Source organism: Rutidosis leptorrhynchoides, chromosome 1 (genome assembly GCF_046630445.1).
Source record: "Rutidosis leptorrhynchoides isolate AG116_Rl617_1_P2 chromosome 1, CSIRO_AGI_Rlap_v1, whole genome shotgun sequence".
Taxonomy (NCBI): domain Eukaryota; kingdom Viridiplantae; phylum Streptophyta; class Magnoliopsida; order Asterales; family Asteraceae; genus Rutidosis; species Rutidosis leptorrhynchoides.
Genome location: NC_092333.1, coordinates 62,784,317 through 62,804,588, shown reverse-complemented (window position 1 = coordinate 62,804,588; position 20,272 = coordinate 62,784,317). Strand labels below are relative to the sequence as shown.

The following is a 20,272-nucleotide window of genomic DNA, read 5'->3' as shown; positions in this document are numbered from 1 at the left end:
TTTTCCTTTTTTTGTCTCCAACGATAAAAGAAGAAATTCAATGCTACCAAAAGATGTCGAAAACATTCGTTTTTACAAAATAGATCAACTAACTTTTTAAAAAAACCCGAACGCTAAAAGAAGCAACTTTCACAAAAGGAACAACCCTTCAATGTTAGATGTCAAAAAATTCTTTTTTACAAAATAGATCAAGATTTTTTTTTTTTTTTAACTCGCATTCAAAACGGAGCTCCCAGCGCGAAGCGAGAGCTTCACAACTAGTTTTTCACTATAATTTCTTTAACCAAAACTTATTCGGGCAGTGTAAAATTTTACAATAATTTTTTACATATAATATAAATAAATAAATATATAAATTCTTTGACCAAAACTTATTTGGGCAGGGGTTGCATCAACTTGTGGGCCGGACCGCCTTGCAAGCCAAGAAAACGAGTCACGGTGGGGTTTTTTCACCTCTTTTCTTTATTAGCCCTAGCCCTAAATTAAACTAACAATTCAATTCCAATATTCAATAGCCGACAATTGCATAAACAATTTTTTTCTCTCTCTGTATTTTCAAACAATAAGATGATGATGACAAGCGGCCTGACATGCAACGCTTGCAACAAAGAATTTGAAGATGAAAATGATCAAAAGCTTCACTACAAGTCCGAATGGCACCGATACAATCTCAAACGCAAGGTTAATTGTAATTGATATCTTTAATACTCTTTAATTCTATATTTGTACGTGTATGCGTGTTTATATCGGGTTTTTTGTTTTGATTTGTTTATGTCCTCTTTTGATTAACCTAATTCAAGTGATATTACACTTGTTGATTCATGCTAAAGTTCATGAAGTTAGATAAAAATTGGTTGATCATATTGTGAGGTTAAGTTACTGGATTGTGTATTTTTAGTTACGATTGTGTTTTTTAGTTATTGTGTTAAATTAATGATATAATACTGACACTGATTATCAAAAACAGTTTGCAATTTCTTTTTTGTTTTCATTAATTCTAATTGAAAGATATATTCGATTTTAACGTCAGTTGTTTGTGATTATTAGTTTAGTGCAAGTATGAAATTAAACGGATATTATTCATAGTCATATTACATACTCTATATTATGTAGAAGGTAACAATAGAAGAAGCAAATTTGATTAAATATTGTATTGACTTCATACATATATCCAATACTGTTGGTGTATGCAATGAATTTTCTATGGTTTTGGACGTACGATACGAACCAGGAGATTTATATGGCTTAAAATTGCTCTGAGTACTAGTGATGTAGTATCTGCAACTAAAACATACTTCTAGAAAAGGTAACCATTGCTTCATACGGGACTAAGCATGTGGCTCGTTGACTTTTAACCTTTGAACCAACACGAAAAGATGGTTATTGAAGCTTTTCTGCACACTTCACCTAGTTTGGAACTATATATTTTGTGACCAAGAAAACCTTTTAAAACTATGATAGATCATCCATCATCTGCCGAAACTCTGGATATTAGTTGATCTGTTATATATTTTGTGATCTGCGTTAGATATACTTGGAATTAGGATATTTGTAAATCTGTTTGAATCATCTGCGCACGTGACACTCTAAATGCATTTACCAATAGTCAGAATGTGTTGCAACCAACCTAATTTTTTTTTCTGAGACATGCAGTTGTTGATGCATTCAATTATGCTTAGAAATTTGAATTTATATATTTTATTTGAAAAATACAGATTGCGGGGGTTCCTGGAGTGACAGAAGCTCTCTTTTTAGCCAGACAAACCACACTTGATGAAGAGAAGAGTAAGCTGAATGGTCCCGCGATGATGTACATCTGTCGCCTATGTGGCAAAGGTTATAGAAGTGCAAAGGCTCATGCTCAGCATCTAAAATCTCGTACTCACACTATGCGGGCCTCACAAGATGCAGGTCATGAAGATGAGAACAATGCAGTAATAAAGCCTCTTTCAACTCAGATTACCAAGAAGGCCCCTCAACAGGAGGAGGAATTTGACTATGAAAGTGATGAATGGGAGGAGGTCACTGAAAATGATGATGTGCTTGGTGAACTGGCATCATCTTCTACTCATATGGAAGTGAATGATGATGATGATATGGATGATGATGAGGAAGTGGATCCAACATGTTGCTTTATGTGTGATCTAGAGCATGAAAGTATTGAAAGCTGTATGGTTCACATGCACAAACATCATGGCTTTTTTGTTCCAGACATTGAGTATCTGAAAGATCCTACTGGCCTTTTTACTTATCTTGGACTTAAGGTATGACATGCGACACCCTTTTTTTAAAACTTCATATACCTTTGTACTTTACCTTTCTATCAAGGACATGTTGTTTGTTTCTCTTGATGATAATTACTGGAGGTGGCAAAGTAGGTTCGGTTCATAACAAGTATTTTTACTGTGTTGAACCGGATGACTAGCCTGTAAACCAATATTATCTTTTCCCTGTTTTGTATATTATTGAAGTAAAAATTAAATGGGATTACAATAGTTATCAAAAATGACAATGCAGTTTTCTGTTTTTCATTTTAGTGACCAGTTAGAACTATTTGATCTGTTTTTTTACATCCTTATGATATTTATAACGTTGCCCATTTGACCTGTTAGAATCAATTATTAATAATTTTTAGTAATTTTGTAAGCTCTAACAATTCATGTACATCAGTTGAGAATTCTGTCTATCTGGTTATGTTTTCGGACCGAGTTACTCTTTTGGTTAGTGGTATTCATGGCTGTTTCCTGTTAGAAGTTTGAAGCATGTTACTTATTTATAGCTATATTGTCTTTTTACAGGTTAAGCGTGATTTCATATGCTTGTATTGCAACAGTAACTGCCAGCCTTTCAATAGTTTGGAAGCAGTTAGGAAACATATGGAGGCAAAAAGTCATTGCAAAGTACACTATGGTGATGATGATGATGAAGAAGAAGCTGAACTAGAAGAGTTTTATGATTACACCAGCAGGTTTATATTAGATTTCTGTTTTATTCTCTATGATTTAGTTCATCCAGTTACTTTTTTATTTATTCTTCTGCACACACAAAATCATACTTACAAAATGATAACTATACAAAATGATGTTTTACACTATTGGCTAATAATGATCTATTATGTTTCTTTTTTTGTTAGTTATCTGGATGCAAATGGGAACAAGGTTGTTTCAGCCGATGATACAAGTACTGGTATAGAACTCGGGAGTGGTGGGTCCGAGCTCATTATAACTTCCGTAACCGACGATACAATATCAACCAAAGCAATTGGTTCCCGGGAATATCTTCGTTACTATCGTCAGAAACCACGCCCATCTGCAAATGATGTTCCCATGACTGCTGTTTTGGCTGCAAGGTAAACCTATTACTCTGTTTTTGTTTATACTGAATATGTCCAATCAGGTTATATTTTATCTCAAATCATAAAGTTATTTTAAAGTAATTAAAGTTAATCAAATGCATGTTCACTAATTTTTGAAGAAATTGAAACAATTCAGGTATAGGAGCATGGGTTTGTCAACTGTGCAGTCGAAGGAGAACATGGTTAGGATGAAGGTGATGAAGCAGATGAACCGATCAGGGGTAGAGGCTATGCGTTCCAAGATGGGCATGAAAAGCAATGTCATCCGAAACCTTCCAAAGAATGTTACACATTAATTTTACAATCTTTATGATCTTTAGGTACTACCAACCCTTGCTTTCTTATTAATCCTTGGAGAATTGTTTTCGTCCGTTTTGATTAAGAAATGACTACATCTGCTATATGAATATGTACACATTAGACAACAAAGTCACTTTTTGTTGATGTCGTTTGAATATTTTGTACCTGTTGCCTGATTTTGATGTTTTGCTCTGTTTCTCATGCCATTTACGTATTTTTATACTCATGATTGCATCAAGTACTCCATATTATTGAGATGGCAGGCAATTGCGGTCCGTATACTTAAAAAACTGAGCTGATTAGGGTTGGGCATTATCAATCCAATGTCATAATTACTGGAAATGTCATAATAATGATTTAACAACTGCACATAAATAAAGCTTAGGGATGGGTTTATTGGGGTTCTTGATGACTACCTAGGCCATGTTATAATCATGGGTGTTTCAGGTGTTTTGCAACCCAGTTTACAAACCAGAATCCTGCTTGACCAACCAATTGAGAGAAGAAATGGTTTCTTGATTTACAAACCAAGCCTGTTATAATCATGGGTATTTCAGGGTTGTGTAACAAGTCTGATCGGTTTTGGGTCAAAGTGCGGTCAAATGGATCATTTTCAAAATTGCCATCAGTTTGATTCTTTAGTTTTCCACTTGCTTAACTCTTCTGATACCGAGTGGATTTATAGCACCTATTGATGACTTGACACGTTCCAAATCTTTTCGAAGAGTTTAGCTCACTCATTAAACCCAAAGTTCTCAGTTGTCACCATCCAGATTAACTCATGTGGTTAGAAATACTTTCCTAGAGTGACGTGTTTCTCTTAGTTTGGGTCAAGATTATCAGGTCTAGAAAATTACATAAAAATCTCTAAAGCTGATATTAAAGAGAACTTTGGACAACCATTTCTTTTTCTTTCTTTTTTTGAATATAAAGTTCACTCCATTTTTCTTGATGGCTCCATTAGTAGGTTTTTTGTTAAGAGTATAATTTAGATCATGGATGTCTATTTCTTTCAAATGTGTAACCTTTTTCATCTAAAGGACTCATGAAGTGCTCTTTTTAGTAAACATCCTTGTAATATTATTATTCTCGAGCAATTTAGTTCCAGAAAAGAAGCAACTGAAATTCAAATTTATCTTTTTGAATAAACATCTTACTTAACTATTCAACTGATATCAATCGTGAGCGGATAATTTGGTTAGACCGCGTACCTGCCCTTCTCAAGTAGTTTAAACATAGCATGGAAAACTTTCTTTGTTTACCTATTTAAATAATCCAATCTCAATGAAAAAAGTAACTAAAGAAGGGTGAAGAAGGGTCACGAAGCTTCTTTGCGTCAAATTTTTAATTTTTTTTTACCCGAGGGGACTAAACCACCTGTTGCGATCATCTCTCGTTTCGACTATGCTGATGCAACGATAATAACCCCGCCCCCATCGCTGACGGGGAGGAAACCTTGAAACCGATCCAAGGGCATGACCAAGTTAACCCCCCTCCCTTTACCCCCCAAACGATATGAGAGAGTTGCCATGGGTGGATACTTCATGGCATGGATGAAATTGTGTTTTTAATATATAGCCAACGTGGTCGAACTCCTGACCTCCCCTAAAGGAGGCAGGCCACCAACCGCTGTACCACACCACAACTTCTTCTTTACGTCAATTGATTGAAAAATAGACGTTAAATAAAGATAAATGGTCTTTAGGTGTTGTTAACACATGATACTGTAACATGACAGGGCTAATGAAAGCGAACAAAAGTGATGTTGATACTCAAGGTCTAGTACTAATACGACCAAAGTTAATATAATAACACGTAGGGATGCGAAAGTGGTACCATTTAAGTGTTGGAATCAGATGTGGTTGATTTGATGGAAAAAGTTAGTTGGGACAATGGATGATACATAGATTTATGATTGCTTTAGCATTGGTAAAGTGGTTGACAAAACATGTCCAATGATTGTAACTAGTTATTCAACCCTCGCTTCACGCTGGGAGTTCAATCTTTAATGTATTTTATTGCGTTTAGTAAAATTATTTTGTGGCTAACGATGATGTCGTTGAAGCGCAACTCGAGTCGAACTAAAAGGTATAACCCGTGAGAGATTTAAATGTTATTTTAAATTAACAATATATGTGCATCTCCGAGTTTCGCTATGGAATTGTCGACTTTTAAAAATTTAACGCAAAATCAACGTGTATGAAAAGTACCCCAAATATTTAGCGTTTTTTAAAAAGCGTCTGTTTTGCGTATAGCTAGTGACATTGTGTTTCTAAAATTATTTCGAGTTTAACGATGGTGTCGGAAAAATTTAACTCGTTGCGAGCGAGAAGATATGACCCGTTGAATATTTGGGTGGAGTTTATTTAAGATTTTTTATGAAAATGGTTATTTGACACTTTACCCCCCTGTTTGGGAGGTCGATTTGAATTTTTAAAAAAAGTGTGGGGGCCTTTGTTGGTAAAATGAAATTTAGTTAAAAAAAAGGTGAAAAGTCGAAAATGCCCCTGAGACTGTTCATAACTTTTGTCTATTAGTTAATATGTAAATTTATTCAGAAAAAACTCTTGAAATATTTTACAAGAAAACTAATAAAAAGCACATATATGGTCATACAGTCGTTAAAGCATCACAAATGTGGACTAATGGTAAAAATAAGATTAGATGATAATCGCATAGACAAAAAGCCAAAAACTTCGAGACCCTAGGGTTAAATCGAAACCGCCGGCACCCAAAAAGTAAACCATCAAAACGATGCTTCTCCCAGGAAATACAAAAATTGCAGGGTTAATTGGCAATGTTAGCAAGGGAATTGAAACCCTAGGTTTGAAGAAGAATCACACATAGAAGAGCGGAGAGGAAAGGGCGACAATTATTCAGTATTTGAGTTTTTTTAAATAGAGAAAATAAAATTTCATTTGGGGAGAAACGACCAAAAGTCAGGTGGCTAATAGTATACAAGGGAAATGTCACGAAGTCTCAAAGTTTTAAGCTCGATAATCAACAATCACATCTTGGCTTTAATTGTAGCTCTGATATAATTTGTAGAATCACCTTAGCCCAACAACATGTCAACATATAAATCCTCAGAATTTTTTAGTACTCTAAAATTGATGATAGTAGGAGGTTCTTAAATGCACATATGTATACATTAATTTATTTGGATTTTCGATGTGGTAGTTTGGTTAATGGTTTGCACCTAACAATTACATAGATAAGTCTGTTGAGACCGTGTATATCCGAGTAAAAAAATTTGTCCTCTCCGCGTAACATGAAGCGATGTTTTCCGTTTACACTCTTACCGGATCAGCAATGTTAATTAATTAAATAAACAATAATCTCACATTAGGGGACGTTTATTGAAGAATATAATGGTTCGTGATTCACACATGAGCAAAATTTATTGCAGAACTGTTATTTTTTTTAAAGGCAAGTTGTTGGCATCGAATACTCTCATTTGTCACGTACACACGCGCTTTCGGGCAGGAAACCCGAACCGCATTACAGGGATCCGAACCTTATACCATCCCGAAGGCAGGCGGTCGGACATGGGTCCTGAATACGGGTCGGTAAGAGAGTTACCAGTATGTTATAGACCATTTTCTTCTTTCCTCCTATATTTTTTTATTACCAGTATGTTTGCTTCATTTTATCTGACCGCATACATATTAATATAAAAAATTAAGTCTGCGATAGTAGTACTATGCAAATAGATATATGCAGACATCTTAAAATACGTGATATAACTGAACTGTATAGATGTCATAAGATACTTTAGACAATACACCAGTCTCTCATTTTTTTTTTATAGAAATGAGTAAAACAACACAAGTCCAATTATAATTGTCCATCACAATTCACACAAATCACACTGTTTCTAGGCATAACTTACACCCCATTTTCCATTTCACACTTCATATTCTTTTTCGAGTTCCCAAACATGAAATCGAGATTATAAAGCATCGGTACCATAGTAATCGAACTCACAAACACAAGCACGGGACCAAAGATCCAAAGCATGAGCGGAAGTGCTGAATAAAAGAGTCGATTCCCAACCGCATTAAGTGTGAACCCTTTCTCTAAAAGCTCTGAAACATACTCACTTGTCACTAAGGTCGAATCTGGTGGGCAGTTAATTAGGAAGTTAACTTGGTTTATAAACCTTATCGATAGCGAGTGACACATGAAGGACGCAAGGAATACGAGCAAAAGAGTTACGTATTTCAGTGCTACCATGAATTCACCATGAGCGCCATAAAGGACGTCGTCTATTGGTTTTTTAACGCTATATGTGCTACTTATAACTGCTGCGAGACCTGAACATAAAAGTATCGATGTAGTTGCCATAAGAGTTGCTCCCATTATCGTGTTTCGAAGTGTTTGGACTGCTAAAATATTCTTCCTTTCATTATCCTGTCACAATAAAAAAAAAAAAAAAAATACGTACTCTATCTAATTAGCGATTACAAATTTGTTACGCAACTCGTATTAGGTTGAAGCTAATGTTATGAAGTATATAACGGAATAACGGAATTTGTGTGTTTAAAATAGATTTGGCCTTTTCAAAAACCTGTTTTGGAAAAGCATGTCTCAACTTAATTGCTTTCTCAAAAATGAGTTTTTTCTCTAGCAAAACGTAAAATCAATTTATTTGGCAAATGTTTTAATAATGAATAATCAGATAAATGTTTGTTTTGTAATGGCGAGTTAAATTATTTCCTACTTATATATATATATATATATATATATATATATATATATATATATATATATTTCTACTTTTCTATCTACTTCCTCCGTCTCACATCAAATGTCCACATTTGATTTTCAAAGTCTTTTATTGTCAACTTTAACCGTAAATATCTTTATTTGTATCATATCATATTTGATAATATTTATATGAATGGATTGAGTTTTTAAACGCAATGTTATTCATATAATTTTCATCAAATAATATATAACACAACTAAAAATATTTACGGTCAAAGTTGGTAAAAAAAACTTTGAAAGTCAAATGTGGACATTTAATGTGAGACAGAGGGAGTAATTAATAAGGTAGCTAACACAATATTCAATTGATTAATTAAAATACACATACACAGTCTAATAAAAACAATATGATTAGTATGATTTTAGATTATACTTTTTACTTATTTTAATATTTTTGTCATACATTAAAAATATATATAAAAAAATACATCAATATCTGTGTCTAGTTATGAAATGAACAATAAAATTAAGACTTTTTTGCTCAGTTGGTCCCTCTATTATACCCCAAATCGCTGGTTTGGTCCCTCAGTTTTTAATTTGGCAATCAGAGTCCCTTTATTATTTTAATTTTGCAATTGGAGTCCCTCCGTCAACTGGACATCCAAATCGAACGTTAACTATCATCATGTGAGTTACACGTGATGGGTATTATCGGAATTAAATTTTTTTTTTTTGGTATTTAATAACGCCAACGGGTAAGGTCTCCACTTTCATCCTCCGCTTTTCACTCTCTTCTCACTTGAAACCCTAATTCATTTACATAACGTATTAATCAGAAATTGGAGCTACAAATCGATAACAATGGAATGCTGGTGTGGTCGACCTTGTGTAATTCGAATATCTGGCACTGAATCTAACCCTGGACGTCGATTCTATACATGTGAAAAAAAGGTAAGATTGTTTATGTTGTTTCGAATTTTATGAAATAATTAACAAGATGTTAGCATTTCCTGTTTATGTTGTTGCTCAGATCACTAGGTGCGACTTCTTTGCTTGGTATGATCCTCCAAATACAATCAATGCCCTAGCTACACTTATGAATGCCAAAATGGAAGTGGATGAAAAGCTCAAAGATGCAGAAAAAAGAGGGACGAATTGGAAGATGATGTGTATATTTAGCTGGATTGTGTTTGGTATTTATTTTTTTAGTCATTGAAATTGTGGTGTATGTATGATGTACTTTGTAAAATGGTAATGGTAATGGAATGAAGGTTGTTTTGTTAAATTTTGCATCTGTTTTATATGTGTATCAGTAACCTTACAACACAAGACAATGACTCCAAGTGTAGACAATAAATTGTAACCAAAGTCATACAGTGTAACCAAAAACACAAGACAATACATTGTAACTAAAGTGAAATGACAAACATACAGACAATACATTGTAACTAAAGTGAAATGACAAACATACAAGCATTACCAAATGTCATAGATTCCAAAAGTCAACATAAGTACGTAGTACCAGTTACCAAATGTGCTTAAACTTACCAAAAGACAACAACACACCTTAATAAAATACAAACATTGTACCAAGTCACATAACAAGTTTTAAGTAGACATAAAACACATGATTAAAACACAAACCACCACCAACATTCACTTCTTCTTCTTCCCTTTTCCAACTACCATTGTCTTCTTTGAAGATAGCTTAACTTTCACTGTCTTTTTTGTCCACTTGTTATCCACATTCCCACTTCTTTTCTTCTCACCTGTACAAGTACTCTTATTGTGTCCATAAGTACCACATGTGCCACACTTCTTTAGCTTGCCTATAAATATTAACAAAATAAATACCATATTAATTGAAATGGTACTAGATGTAATTAATAAATAAAATGAGCATACCTTTTGAGCTAAGTTTACCACTATCACCAATGACATCAACTTCATTTTTGGACAACCTTCTTTTCTTTTTTGGACGACCAGGTGTGGAAATAGTCTTTGGTGATACCAGAGTGAACATGCCTTCTGCCTTTGGCCATAAGCTTCTCCCATTCAATGGCTCAATGGTGTATTGGTAAGTTTTGATCCATGTATCTAACAAATACACTGGATGAACCCATGTTTCTGGTTCACCAGTTTCCAAACCATTTTCACTCATGTTATAAAACACTGCAATTGCATGCTTACAAGGTATCCCTGTTAGTTCCCACTTTCTACAAGCACATGATCTAGTCTCCATATCCACAACATATTGATTAACTTTTCCACTCACTTGGTACCTTTGATCTCCACCCCATAAGACAGTACACTGGTGAGCCTCAGATTTGATTTTGTCAAACAATTTGGTGGCTGCAGGTGTTAAAGGGCCATTAGTCTTGGAAATGTTTTTCTTTACATTAACAATTCTCTTCATGCAATACTCTCGGATGTATTCTAAAGCTGTAACTATGGGTTTGTCACGTGCATCAACTAACCATCTGTTGAAACACTCACACATGTTACTGAGCAACACATCTGATACAGCCCTTCCTGTAAAATGACTCCTTGCCCACTGATGGGCAGGAATTTTAGCTAACCAAACAAAAGCTTCATTATCAAACTCCTTCAATTGTTGCATAGCCTGCTCAAACTCAGGAACTGTTGTTACACTAGCACATCTCCACAAGTGATTCTTATAAGCAACACCCCTGAAATCCCCTTTCATATTCCCATGAATATGTCTAAGGCAATGTCTATGCTCAGCACAAGGAAACACATTTGTAACAGCTTGTATTAAACCCTAACAGCATAAAACAATAAAAGTTAAAGTAACTAACCATTAACAAATGTAATGTAATTAAATTAAATATGAATTAAACAAGTAATTTTTACCTTTTGCCTGTCACTGATAAAAGTAAAGTTAGAATTGGTAGACAAGTCAAGATCTTGACCCAAGCACTCTAAGAACCAAGTCCAGGATGAACCACACTCTTGTTCAACAATGGCATATGCTACAGGATATATGCCATTGTTTGAATCAACCCCTACAGCACTCAAAATACAACCAGTTGCAGGTTGTTTCATAAAAGCACCATCCAACCCAAGTAGATCTCTACCTATTGCTTTAAAACCCTTCTTCAATGGTCCCAAACAAATGTAAATTCTCTTGAAAACCCTAGTTTCAGACTTTAGGGTTCCTGGCTCAACCTCAAACTTAACAGTAGTATCAACATTACCTCTCTTTAATTCACAAACATAATCTCTGAGCTCAGCATACTGAGATTTATAATCCCCTTGAATCATCTTTGTTGCCTTTCTCACAGCACGATATGCTTTATGCTCACTGATGATTAATTCAGTTTCTGTTTCCAAATATGATCTGACAGCTTTAATTGGTATCTTTGGATTCTTTTGAATTTGAGGTACCAACCGATTTGATAAAAATTGGTAAGTGCAGAATTTTAGTATTCTTGCAGGTTGACATTCATGTTGGTGTCTGTAGGTTCTAACCTCCCATTCTTCACTATCTTTTTCTTTGGATACCAACAACACCCACTCACAAACAATGTGTAATTCCCTTTTTGCCCATTTGTTAGTCTTCCCACTACAAGATTCCCCTGCTTTTTTAATTTGACTAGTCACTTTCTCTTTACTCTTCCCAACTACACCACCTTTAACTCTTAATTTACTGGGCCCCACATCACATTTTGTCTTCTTTGACAAATCACTTTGACTAACTATCTCACCACCTTTTGAATTTATACACAACCCTTCACATTTAACCCTAATTCTTCTTTTGTCATTCTTAACAATAACTAGCTTTCTCCTAGTTTCAATAGCATGCATTCTCACAGCTTGCCTAACCTCTGATTTACTTTCAAACTTTTGTCCAAGATAGAAGATAGTTTTTCCCACTTGAACACTACCTTCAACCTCCTTTTTATGATTACGAATTCTCTTCTTCCTTACCCCTTCTTCATCACTTTGAGAATCATAGCTTTCAAAACCATCATTGTTCAACACTTCCAATTCTGTACCCTCAATATTGACCTCATCATCTTCAAATGAGTTACAGCCATTTCCCATAAACTCTACATTCTTATCAATGTTAAAATTAAAATCTTTCATCTCTACATGAACATCCAAAATCTCATTTTCATCATCAACAATGTAATCACTATCCTCAGAGTCACTACCTTCACTGTTATCACCCTCTACTAAGCTCCCATCACTGTGAACACCACCAACTACTAAGTTATCATTATTAATTTGTTCTGACCATAACCTCTTCCCTTTCATATCCTCATGTTCAGCATACACATCAATTTGCCTATAAATCACATCACCATCTTCTAGACAACTAAGCAAATAGTCCCTATGTTCATTATCATTTAAAAGATTTAACCCAGTATCCATGTTTGTATTGGGTTTAAGAAAACGATATACCACAGACCTGGTGGGATCATAACCTAATTCTTGCATGACTGAATCCAGTTGTCCTAAACAAAACTTTTCAATGTCAAAACAATCAATGTAATCAATTTTACCTTCTGTGTACACAACTTCACTACCCATTCTAAAATATCCACCATGATGTAACACAATCGTGAACAAATCAGGGTATACATCTGAAAAATGTGTAAAAAATTAAAGTTAACAAAACAATTACCTAATAATATTTAGGGTTCCACAGAATTATGAGCTTTGGGTGCATAAAACATACCGTATAATTGGTCGATAGCCTTTTGATCAGTTTCTGATGTACGAATAGTCCATGAATCATCCATTGAATCATCCATTGATAATCAATTTTGCTTTTAGGTTTTACTTCGTGGTTAACACTATTTGGAGGGATGAGTGTGAAAATCGGTGGATAATAGTGGGGGACCATACCCGTTTGGGTTTATTCAGTACCAAGAATTAAAATTAATTCCGATATTACCCATCACGTGTAACTCACGTGATGGGAGTTAACGTTCGATTTGGATGTCCGTTAGACGGAAGACTCCAATTGCAAAATTAAAATAATAAAGGGACTCTGATTGCCAAATTAAAAACTGAGGGACCAAACCAGCGATTTGGGGTATAATAGAGGGACCAACTGAGCAAAAAAGTCTAAAATTAAAATATACAAGTGGAGATGAAAGAAGCACAATAACGTAGAGATGGAAGGAGCACAATAACATGCAAATGTATTCTAGGGAGTCCGGGTTACACGTTGTAAAACGTAATAATTGTAAAATTTTAAGTTTTAATTTTCCAATAATAATATAATAACTAAGAAAGGTATGGGTGTTTTTAAACCAAGGGCTAAGATTGTTATGGATGTTTCGTTCAGTTTGCAGGATACTGACGACGATGTATAATATGGTGAATCGGTAAAAAATTTGTTTGGTGAAGTAGGTAGAATCGGTTTTTTCGAAGGACTAGCTCGGCAGGGTTTGATTCCACCTTCATCGGGTACCGTAGTGGGAGACGGGTCGTCAAACACGTTGAGATACTCCTTCAATTCGGGTACGACCAATAAGGTAGTTGGTTTGGTTTCTACTCCGGCTCAAAATCTTGTAAAGGTAAATCAGCAGTCGGGTAATCCGGCTTCGATTGGTCGGTTTGTTTTGATTTGTTGGGTTCATTTTGTGGTTCGTCAGGTTTGGTTTGTTGGCTTCGGTTGATCGGTTTATATTGATTTGTTGGGTTCATTTTGTGGTTCGTCGGGTTTGGTTTGTTTAAAACCTAAGATTAACAAATTACAAAGACTTTCCCTTCAGCTAAGCACCCATTTGCCTTAAAATTCTTTATTGGCTAATATCTAAATCTCTAGTCTTTTTATTCCCTTAATACCATCCAATTTGAAATTTGTGCCTGACTGAATTCCTTAAAAATTAATTTTCCCAGAATAAAAATAATAGTAATATAAATATAAGACAAGATAAGATAAATAATCGAATTGAATTGAGCTTTTAATATGTCACAAACCAACTAAAATTCATTTTCATATTATTAATGTTATTAATCAATTAAAATATTATTATTATTATTTAACTAAATTAAATAATTAATGTCCATGATAAAAAAAAAAAAAAAAAACTTTATTCATGGTACAAGTTTTGGAAATAAATTTATCCGTTAACGGTCATGGGCGAATCATGGATATATCATACTTGTTGCGGATATAATTCGATTCATTAATTTGTGAACTTGTTTGGACCCAATTCTTCAGTATACATGTTAACCCACAACTTTTATTTAATTAACCATTATTTTTTTTTATCACACTTATTGTTTTGAAGCATTTGCATATATTTCTTAGACTTTGTTGTTGTGTTAGCTTTTTTTATTGGTTACATTGTACATATCTATTATAATATGTGAGTGTATCTGCGATTTACATGTATGTGCGAAAAGAATACACAGGTAATAAAAAGTTATTGTGCACAACAACATATAATTGATTCTTATAATTACACACTGTGGCGGAACTAGGATTTTTTCACCGGGGCCAAAAAAAAAAAAAAAACCGTAGCAATTTTTTTGGACAAAATATGAAGGTTTTAGGGTAAAAAATTGAGGTTTTTAGGCAAATTATGGAGGTTTTAGGTAAAATTTGAAGATTTTTGAGCAAAATTTGAAGGTTTTGGGGCACAAGTTGAAGAATTTTGGGTAAAATTCGAAGGTTTTGGGGCAAAATATGTAGGTTTTAGGACAAAAAAATTCACCGGGTGCAAAGTCGAAAAAACCCAAAGTTTTTACACTGAAAATTGAAAATTCACTGGGGCGGGCGCCCCACCCTGCCCCCAAATAGTTTCGTATCTGATTACACACTTGATATGGATCACAATCATGGGTACACCGTACACAGGGCATGACGGATAAATAAAAAATTGTTATGGGCGATATATAGTTGGTGTTTATAACTTACACGTTTATATAAATCACGATCATCAAAGTCGTCATGAGAGACTACTTTAATAGACTTATGACGTATTTAATAGTATTCGGTAATCTTATCCAATAACATGTGTGTGTTTTATCTTTTTAGATAAAAATTAATTTTTTTTGATGATTTATTAGGTGTCATTTTTAATAACATTCAATTAAATAGCTGTATAATATCATTATTTGTGATTTTATTCATATAAAATTTTTAGTATATATATATATATATATATATATATATATATATATATATATATATATATATATATATATATATATATATATTCAACATATTATTAAATTATTATGTTCTAGTCCTGTGTCATTACGGGTTATAAACTGATAAGTATTTATTCTAAAATTTATACGAGGTAGTTTTTTTCGAATAATATTTATATTAACTAGTATTTACTTTTCAATATTAATTAATCACTCATAATTCACTTAAATGTTAAAAAACAAGTAGATTTATGATTATATATATATATATATATATATATATATATATATATATATATATATATATATATATATATATATATATATATATATATATATAGATTACGTAAACTATACCCCCTTTGTTCAAAAATAATTGTTTCTTAGAAGTATTCATTGTATTTTAATATATGTATGATAAATATTTTTGTCCTATATTCAAGGTAAGTTTAACTAAATTTATATTAGATATAAATGTTTGAAAGTAATTAATAAGCTCTAGAGTATATAGCTTTATGATAATTTTGTATTATTTTTTTTTGTAAGTTGAAAGGTATAAATGGTAATTAACATTTATTATTTTATTTTGAGACAAATGAAGTAAATTTTTGTTTATTTATCTATAGTTAATATTAATATGCTATAATGATGATATCATTATTAGGCTAAATTCTTTGTTAAGAAAAAATTAAAAAGAAAAAGAAAAAAATCTAAGCATGGTAGTGATGTCATTAATCTAAATAATTTTAAATTAAAAATAAATTATATTAATTAATTATTGTTATTAAATCTTATTAATAATTATTTTAATTATTGAAATTAAATAATTTTGAATAATTTTAATTAATTATTTTAAATTGAGTACGAAAAGGTATAAAAGCTAGGCAGAAGGAAACCATTTCTAAATTTATATTTTAATTTTCATTTTTAATATAAAATGACAACCAATAGTATCTCTTATGATTGGATGTGGATTGTTTAATATGCATTTTAGGTGTTTGATGAAATGTTCAGCTGACGAGTTTCTTAGTCGGACTTTGTGATTCCACGGGTTGTTAAACTAAATAACTTTAGCATTTACGTTCATTTAATACCTAAAACATATCATTAAAACTGTTTCGTTTAAACAAACCAGTGATTCTACGGGTCATTTCACTAGTATTATATTATATTATTATATTTTTTATATATTAATGGTGGATATTGTATATCAAACTATCATATCTCTAATGTAAAGAATTTATATTATTAATAATATTAGATAATTCTATATCGAAATTTAGACTAATTGTATATCAAACTATATTATATTTGTATCGTATACATTTAAAAATGTTAGAGATTTTATTTATTTAATTAATATAAAAAAACTATATAAAAGTTTATATAACTATAACTATACTTATATATTAAACGATTATATTAAAGTTTCTTAATATCTAGAGATCAAGTTTAGGTAGATTTGAACACATTATACACGCACCTCCATAATGGCGGATACCCATAAACGACGCCCGTGGTTGTTTGTGCCGATAACGGTAGAGAATGGTTGAGTTCGAACCGTGTACCATAACCAAAGGTGGTATCCGATAGTGATCATGAATGATAATGGCACAAGTGCTACATCGAGATAACACTTCTTCCATTCCATTGTTGATCGATTACTCTTGTTGTATTATTCGATCTATCGAATAATGAACGTACACTCGATATTGTCCTGATCTTCTAGCTATAGCTAGTCTTTTGAATGAAGTCGATAATAATAAACATATGTTTAAATAGAAAGAGTATGTGGATGAACAAAGACTGTGTTAAACGCAAGGTTCAAAATCACAAAAAGGAGATCATAAAGTAAAAGACTCACTCATTTTAATCCTTTGTTGCAAACACTACGCCTTATCATGAAACAAGAGTTTGTTGCCTTCTCATGCTTTTTGTACTTTATATATTTTTATTATTAATTAAAATATAGTAATTTTGTTAATATTAAATTAAATATTAAGATATAAAATTATGTTTTTAATACATAGTAGTTTGCCTGTTTTATATGTGAGACTTAATGTATGAAACTAATCTAACTATAACAGGATTTATTACTGTAACAACTATCTTTAACAAGTTTAGAACGTATAAAATATTTGTACATTAATTATATCCATCCACTTTTTTTTTTAATAGTAGTACGGGACACCTAGAGACGACTTAACCACTCACGAGTTCATTTTCCTGCAATTGCATAACCCGCCTCAGCTGCTGTCCAGGAGGAAACCCGATCCAATCCGAGGGCATGGACGGTAAAAGTCCCCCTCCCCACTGCCCCCGCAACGCTATGTGCGAAAGACATCTTTGGGTGAAATTCAAGGTAAAGAGGCAACCTTAACCACTCACGCGTTCATCTCCCTGCACTTGCATAACCCGCCCTCAACTGCTACCCAGGAGGAAACCCAACCTAATTCGAAGACATTGGCGGTAAAACCCCCTTCCCCACTGCCTCCGCAACGTGATGTGCGAAAGGCACCCTTGGATGGAATTTAAGGGTAAAAGGGGCAACCTTGTGAGAAATGTTGCACCCTACGAGAGTCGAACTCCCGACCTCTCGCTAAGGCATGCCACTACCACATGAACTACAACACAAACCATACACACACACACACACACACACACGTGTGTGGTTTTAAATTATTTCACAAACCAATTCTCAAAACTCAATTACCATCGACGCTTGGCTTGATTGGTATGTGGGTGTGATGCAACTTGGGGTACTGGCAACACATGTTCGATTTTCACTTCAAGCAGTGAGTTTCCAACCTTTGATGATACTGACAACATCAATGCGATTTGAGAAGGTCTTTGAGGGGGTTTTCCCAACCTTTAATGGTACTGCCAACATCGACGCAAATTGAGTTTCCTCCTAACGCGTGTGTGGGTGACAAATGAAGGTATTCGATGTCAATATCGTCGTTCAATTTTTTTTTTCTCAAAACTCAATAATTTAATTAATATTTTAGGTCTGTCTAAAAATTTATATATATATATATATATATATATATATATATATATATATATATATATATATATATATATATATATCAGTTTATTAATATTATCACGTTTATATTTGCAATTACAAACTACAAAGTGTATATTTAAACTTCATTAAAATATGGAGAATGCTAAAGTTGAATTAACTGTAAGGTACATAACTTCAATCTTAATTGTCTTTCATTATTTAAATTTAATAGCAATATTTATTTATGATAACTACTTGTATAAATGATGTTATGCGAGGTGTATATAAAATAGTTTATATTTTACTAGGAAAAACTATTAAATACGATACAATTTTACACAAGATATTTATTTATTTATAGAATGGATATACTTAAACCTTGCTACAACACTTATAGGCAGTGTACCTAATCGTACAGTAGTGTAGTTTTTAGTAAGTCCGGTTCGTTCCACAGGGAAATCTTTAAACAAAGCTCAACGCTATATTAGTTTACTTTTATAAAAATACAAATATATATATAAGTAATATTATTATTATAAAGGGGGGTTTTTACCGTTTAATGACCGGTTTGTCGATTTTAAAACTTTAGTCGCAGTTAAAACCTAATGTAAAATATTAAATAAATAAAAGACTTAATTTAAAGCGTAAAGTAAATAACGATAATGAAATTGCGAATAATAAAAGTGCGATAAAATAAAATTGCGATAATTAAAAAGTACGATAATTAAAAGTGCGATTAAATAACAATAAATAAAAGTGCGATAATTAGAAGTGCAATTAAATATAAAATAAAGGAAATTAAATATGAAATAAAAGAATTATGCTTATTTAAACTTCCGTAATCATGATGTTTAACGTGTTGATTTTAGTTTTATGCCCATGGGTTAATTGTCCTTTGTCCTGGATTATTTAATATGTCCATCTGGTTTTTGTCCATAACAGTCCATCAGTCATAAATATAAAGTGCGAGTGTCCTCGTCAAATTATTATTATACCTGAAGTTAAATATTCCAACTAATTGGGGATTCGAATTGTAACAAGGTTTTAATACTTTGTTTAATGAATACACCATGTTATCGACTGCGTGTAAACCAAGGTTTTACTACTTTGTTAACAATTACACCAATTACCCTTGAATGTAATTTCACCCCTGTTTTAATTATTCTAGTGGCTATTAATTCATTCCCGTGTCCGGTTAAATGAACGATTATTCGTACATATAAATACCCCGCCCATCGTGTCCGATCGAGTGTATATGGTAATTTATAGGGACGCCCAATTGTAAATCTTTATATTAACATTAACAAACTTTCATTTAGTTAAACAAATATAAAGCCCATTAATAGCCCATAGTCTAATTTCCACAAGTGTCGTTCTTTTGTCCAAACCCCAATTATGGTACAAAGCCCAATTACCCAATTTTAGTAATTAGCCCAACATCATGATTACTTCGTTTTAAATAAGCATAATAATAACTTAGCTACGAGACATTAATATAAAAAGGTTGAACATAACTTACAATGATTAAAAATAGCGTAGCGTTACACGGACAGAATTTCGACTTACACCCTTACAACATTCGCTAACATACCCTTATTATTAGAATTATAATTAAAATTAAAATTAAAATTAAAATATAAATATAAATATATACGATATAGATAGAGAGATGGATATATTTGGTGGTTTTTTCGATCAGAATTCGTTTGCTTTTATAGGAAGTTTCTGAAATTGGGGCTCCGCGACTCGCGGCCTTTTTG

The 20,272-nt window shown here is 32.8% G+C and overlaps 3 protein-coding genes across 3 annotated transcripts; 1 reads left to right on the top strand and 2 right to left on the bottom strand.

Annotated features, from left to right (window-relative positions):
- Window positions 1–575: 575 nt before the first annotated feature.
- Window positions 576–3,783, top strand: LOC139860673 (cytoplasmic 60S subunit biogenesis factor REI1 homolog 1-like). Its single transcript, XM_071849355.1, has 5 exons — window positions 576–681; window positions 1,716–2,264; window positions 2,799–2,968; window positions 3,134–3,349; window positions 3,492–3,783. The coding sequence occupies exons 2-5, from the start codon at window positions 1,806–1,808 to the stop codon at window positions 3,649–3,651; spliced, it is 1,005 nt and encodes a 334-aa protein (XP_071705456.1). The 5' UTR covers window positions 576–681; window positions 1,716–1,805; the 3' UTR covers window positions 3,652–3,783.
- Window positions 3,784–7,445: 3,662 nt separating this feature from the next.
- LOC139860657 (uncharacterized) lies at window positions 7,446–17,211 on the bottom strand. The gene is made up of 2 exons (XM_071849354.1): window positions 16,986–17,211; window positions 7,446–8,068 (listed from the first exon to the last, which is right to left on the bottom strand). Exons 1-2 carry the CDS (start codon window positions 17,151–17,153, stop codon window positions 7,544–7,546), a joined length of 693 nt encoding a protein of 230 aa, XP_071705455.1. The 5' UTR covers window positions 17,154–17,211; the 3' UTR covers window positions 7,446–7,543.
- On the bottom strand, window positions 9,831–13,449 carry LOC139886456 (uncharacterized). Its single transcript, XM_071870278.1, has 4 exons — window positions 13,071–13,449; window positions 11,240–12,975; window positions 10,271–11,147; window positions 9,831–10,194 (listed from the first exon to the last, which is right to left on the bottom strand). The coding sequence occupies exons 1-4, from the start codon at window positions 13,144–13,146 to the stop codon at window positions 10,022–10,024; spliced, it is 2,862 nt and encodes a 953-aa protein (XP_071726379.1). The 5' UTR covers window positions 13,147–13,449; the 3' UTR covers window positions 9,831–10,021.
- Window positions 17,212–20,272: the final 3,061 nt, after the last annotated feature.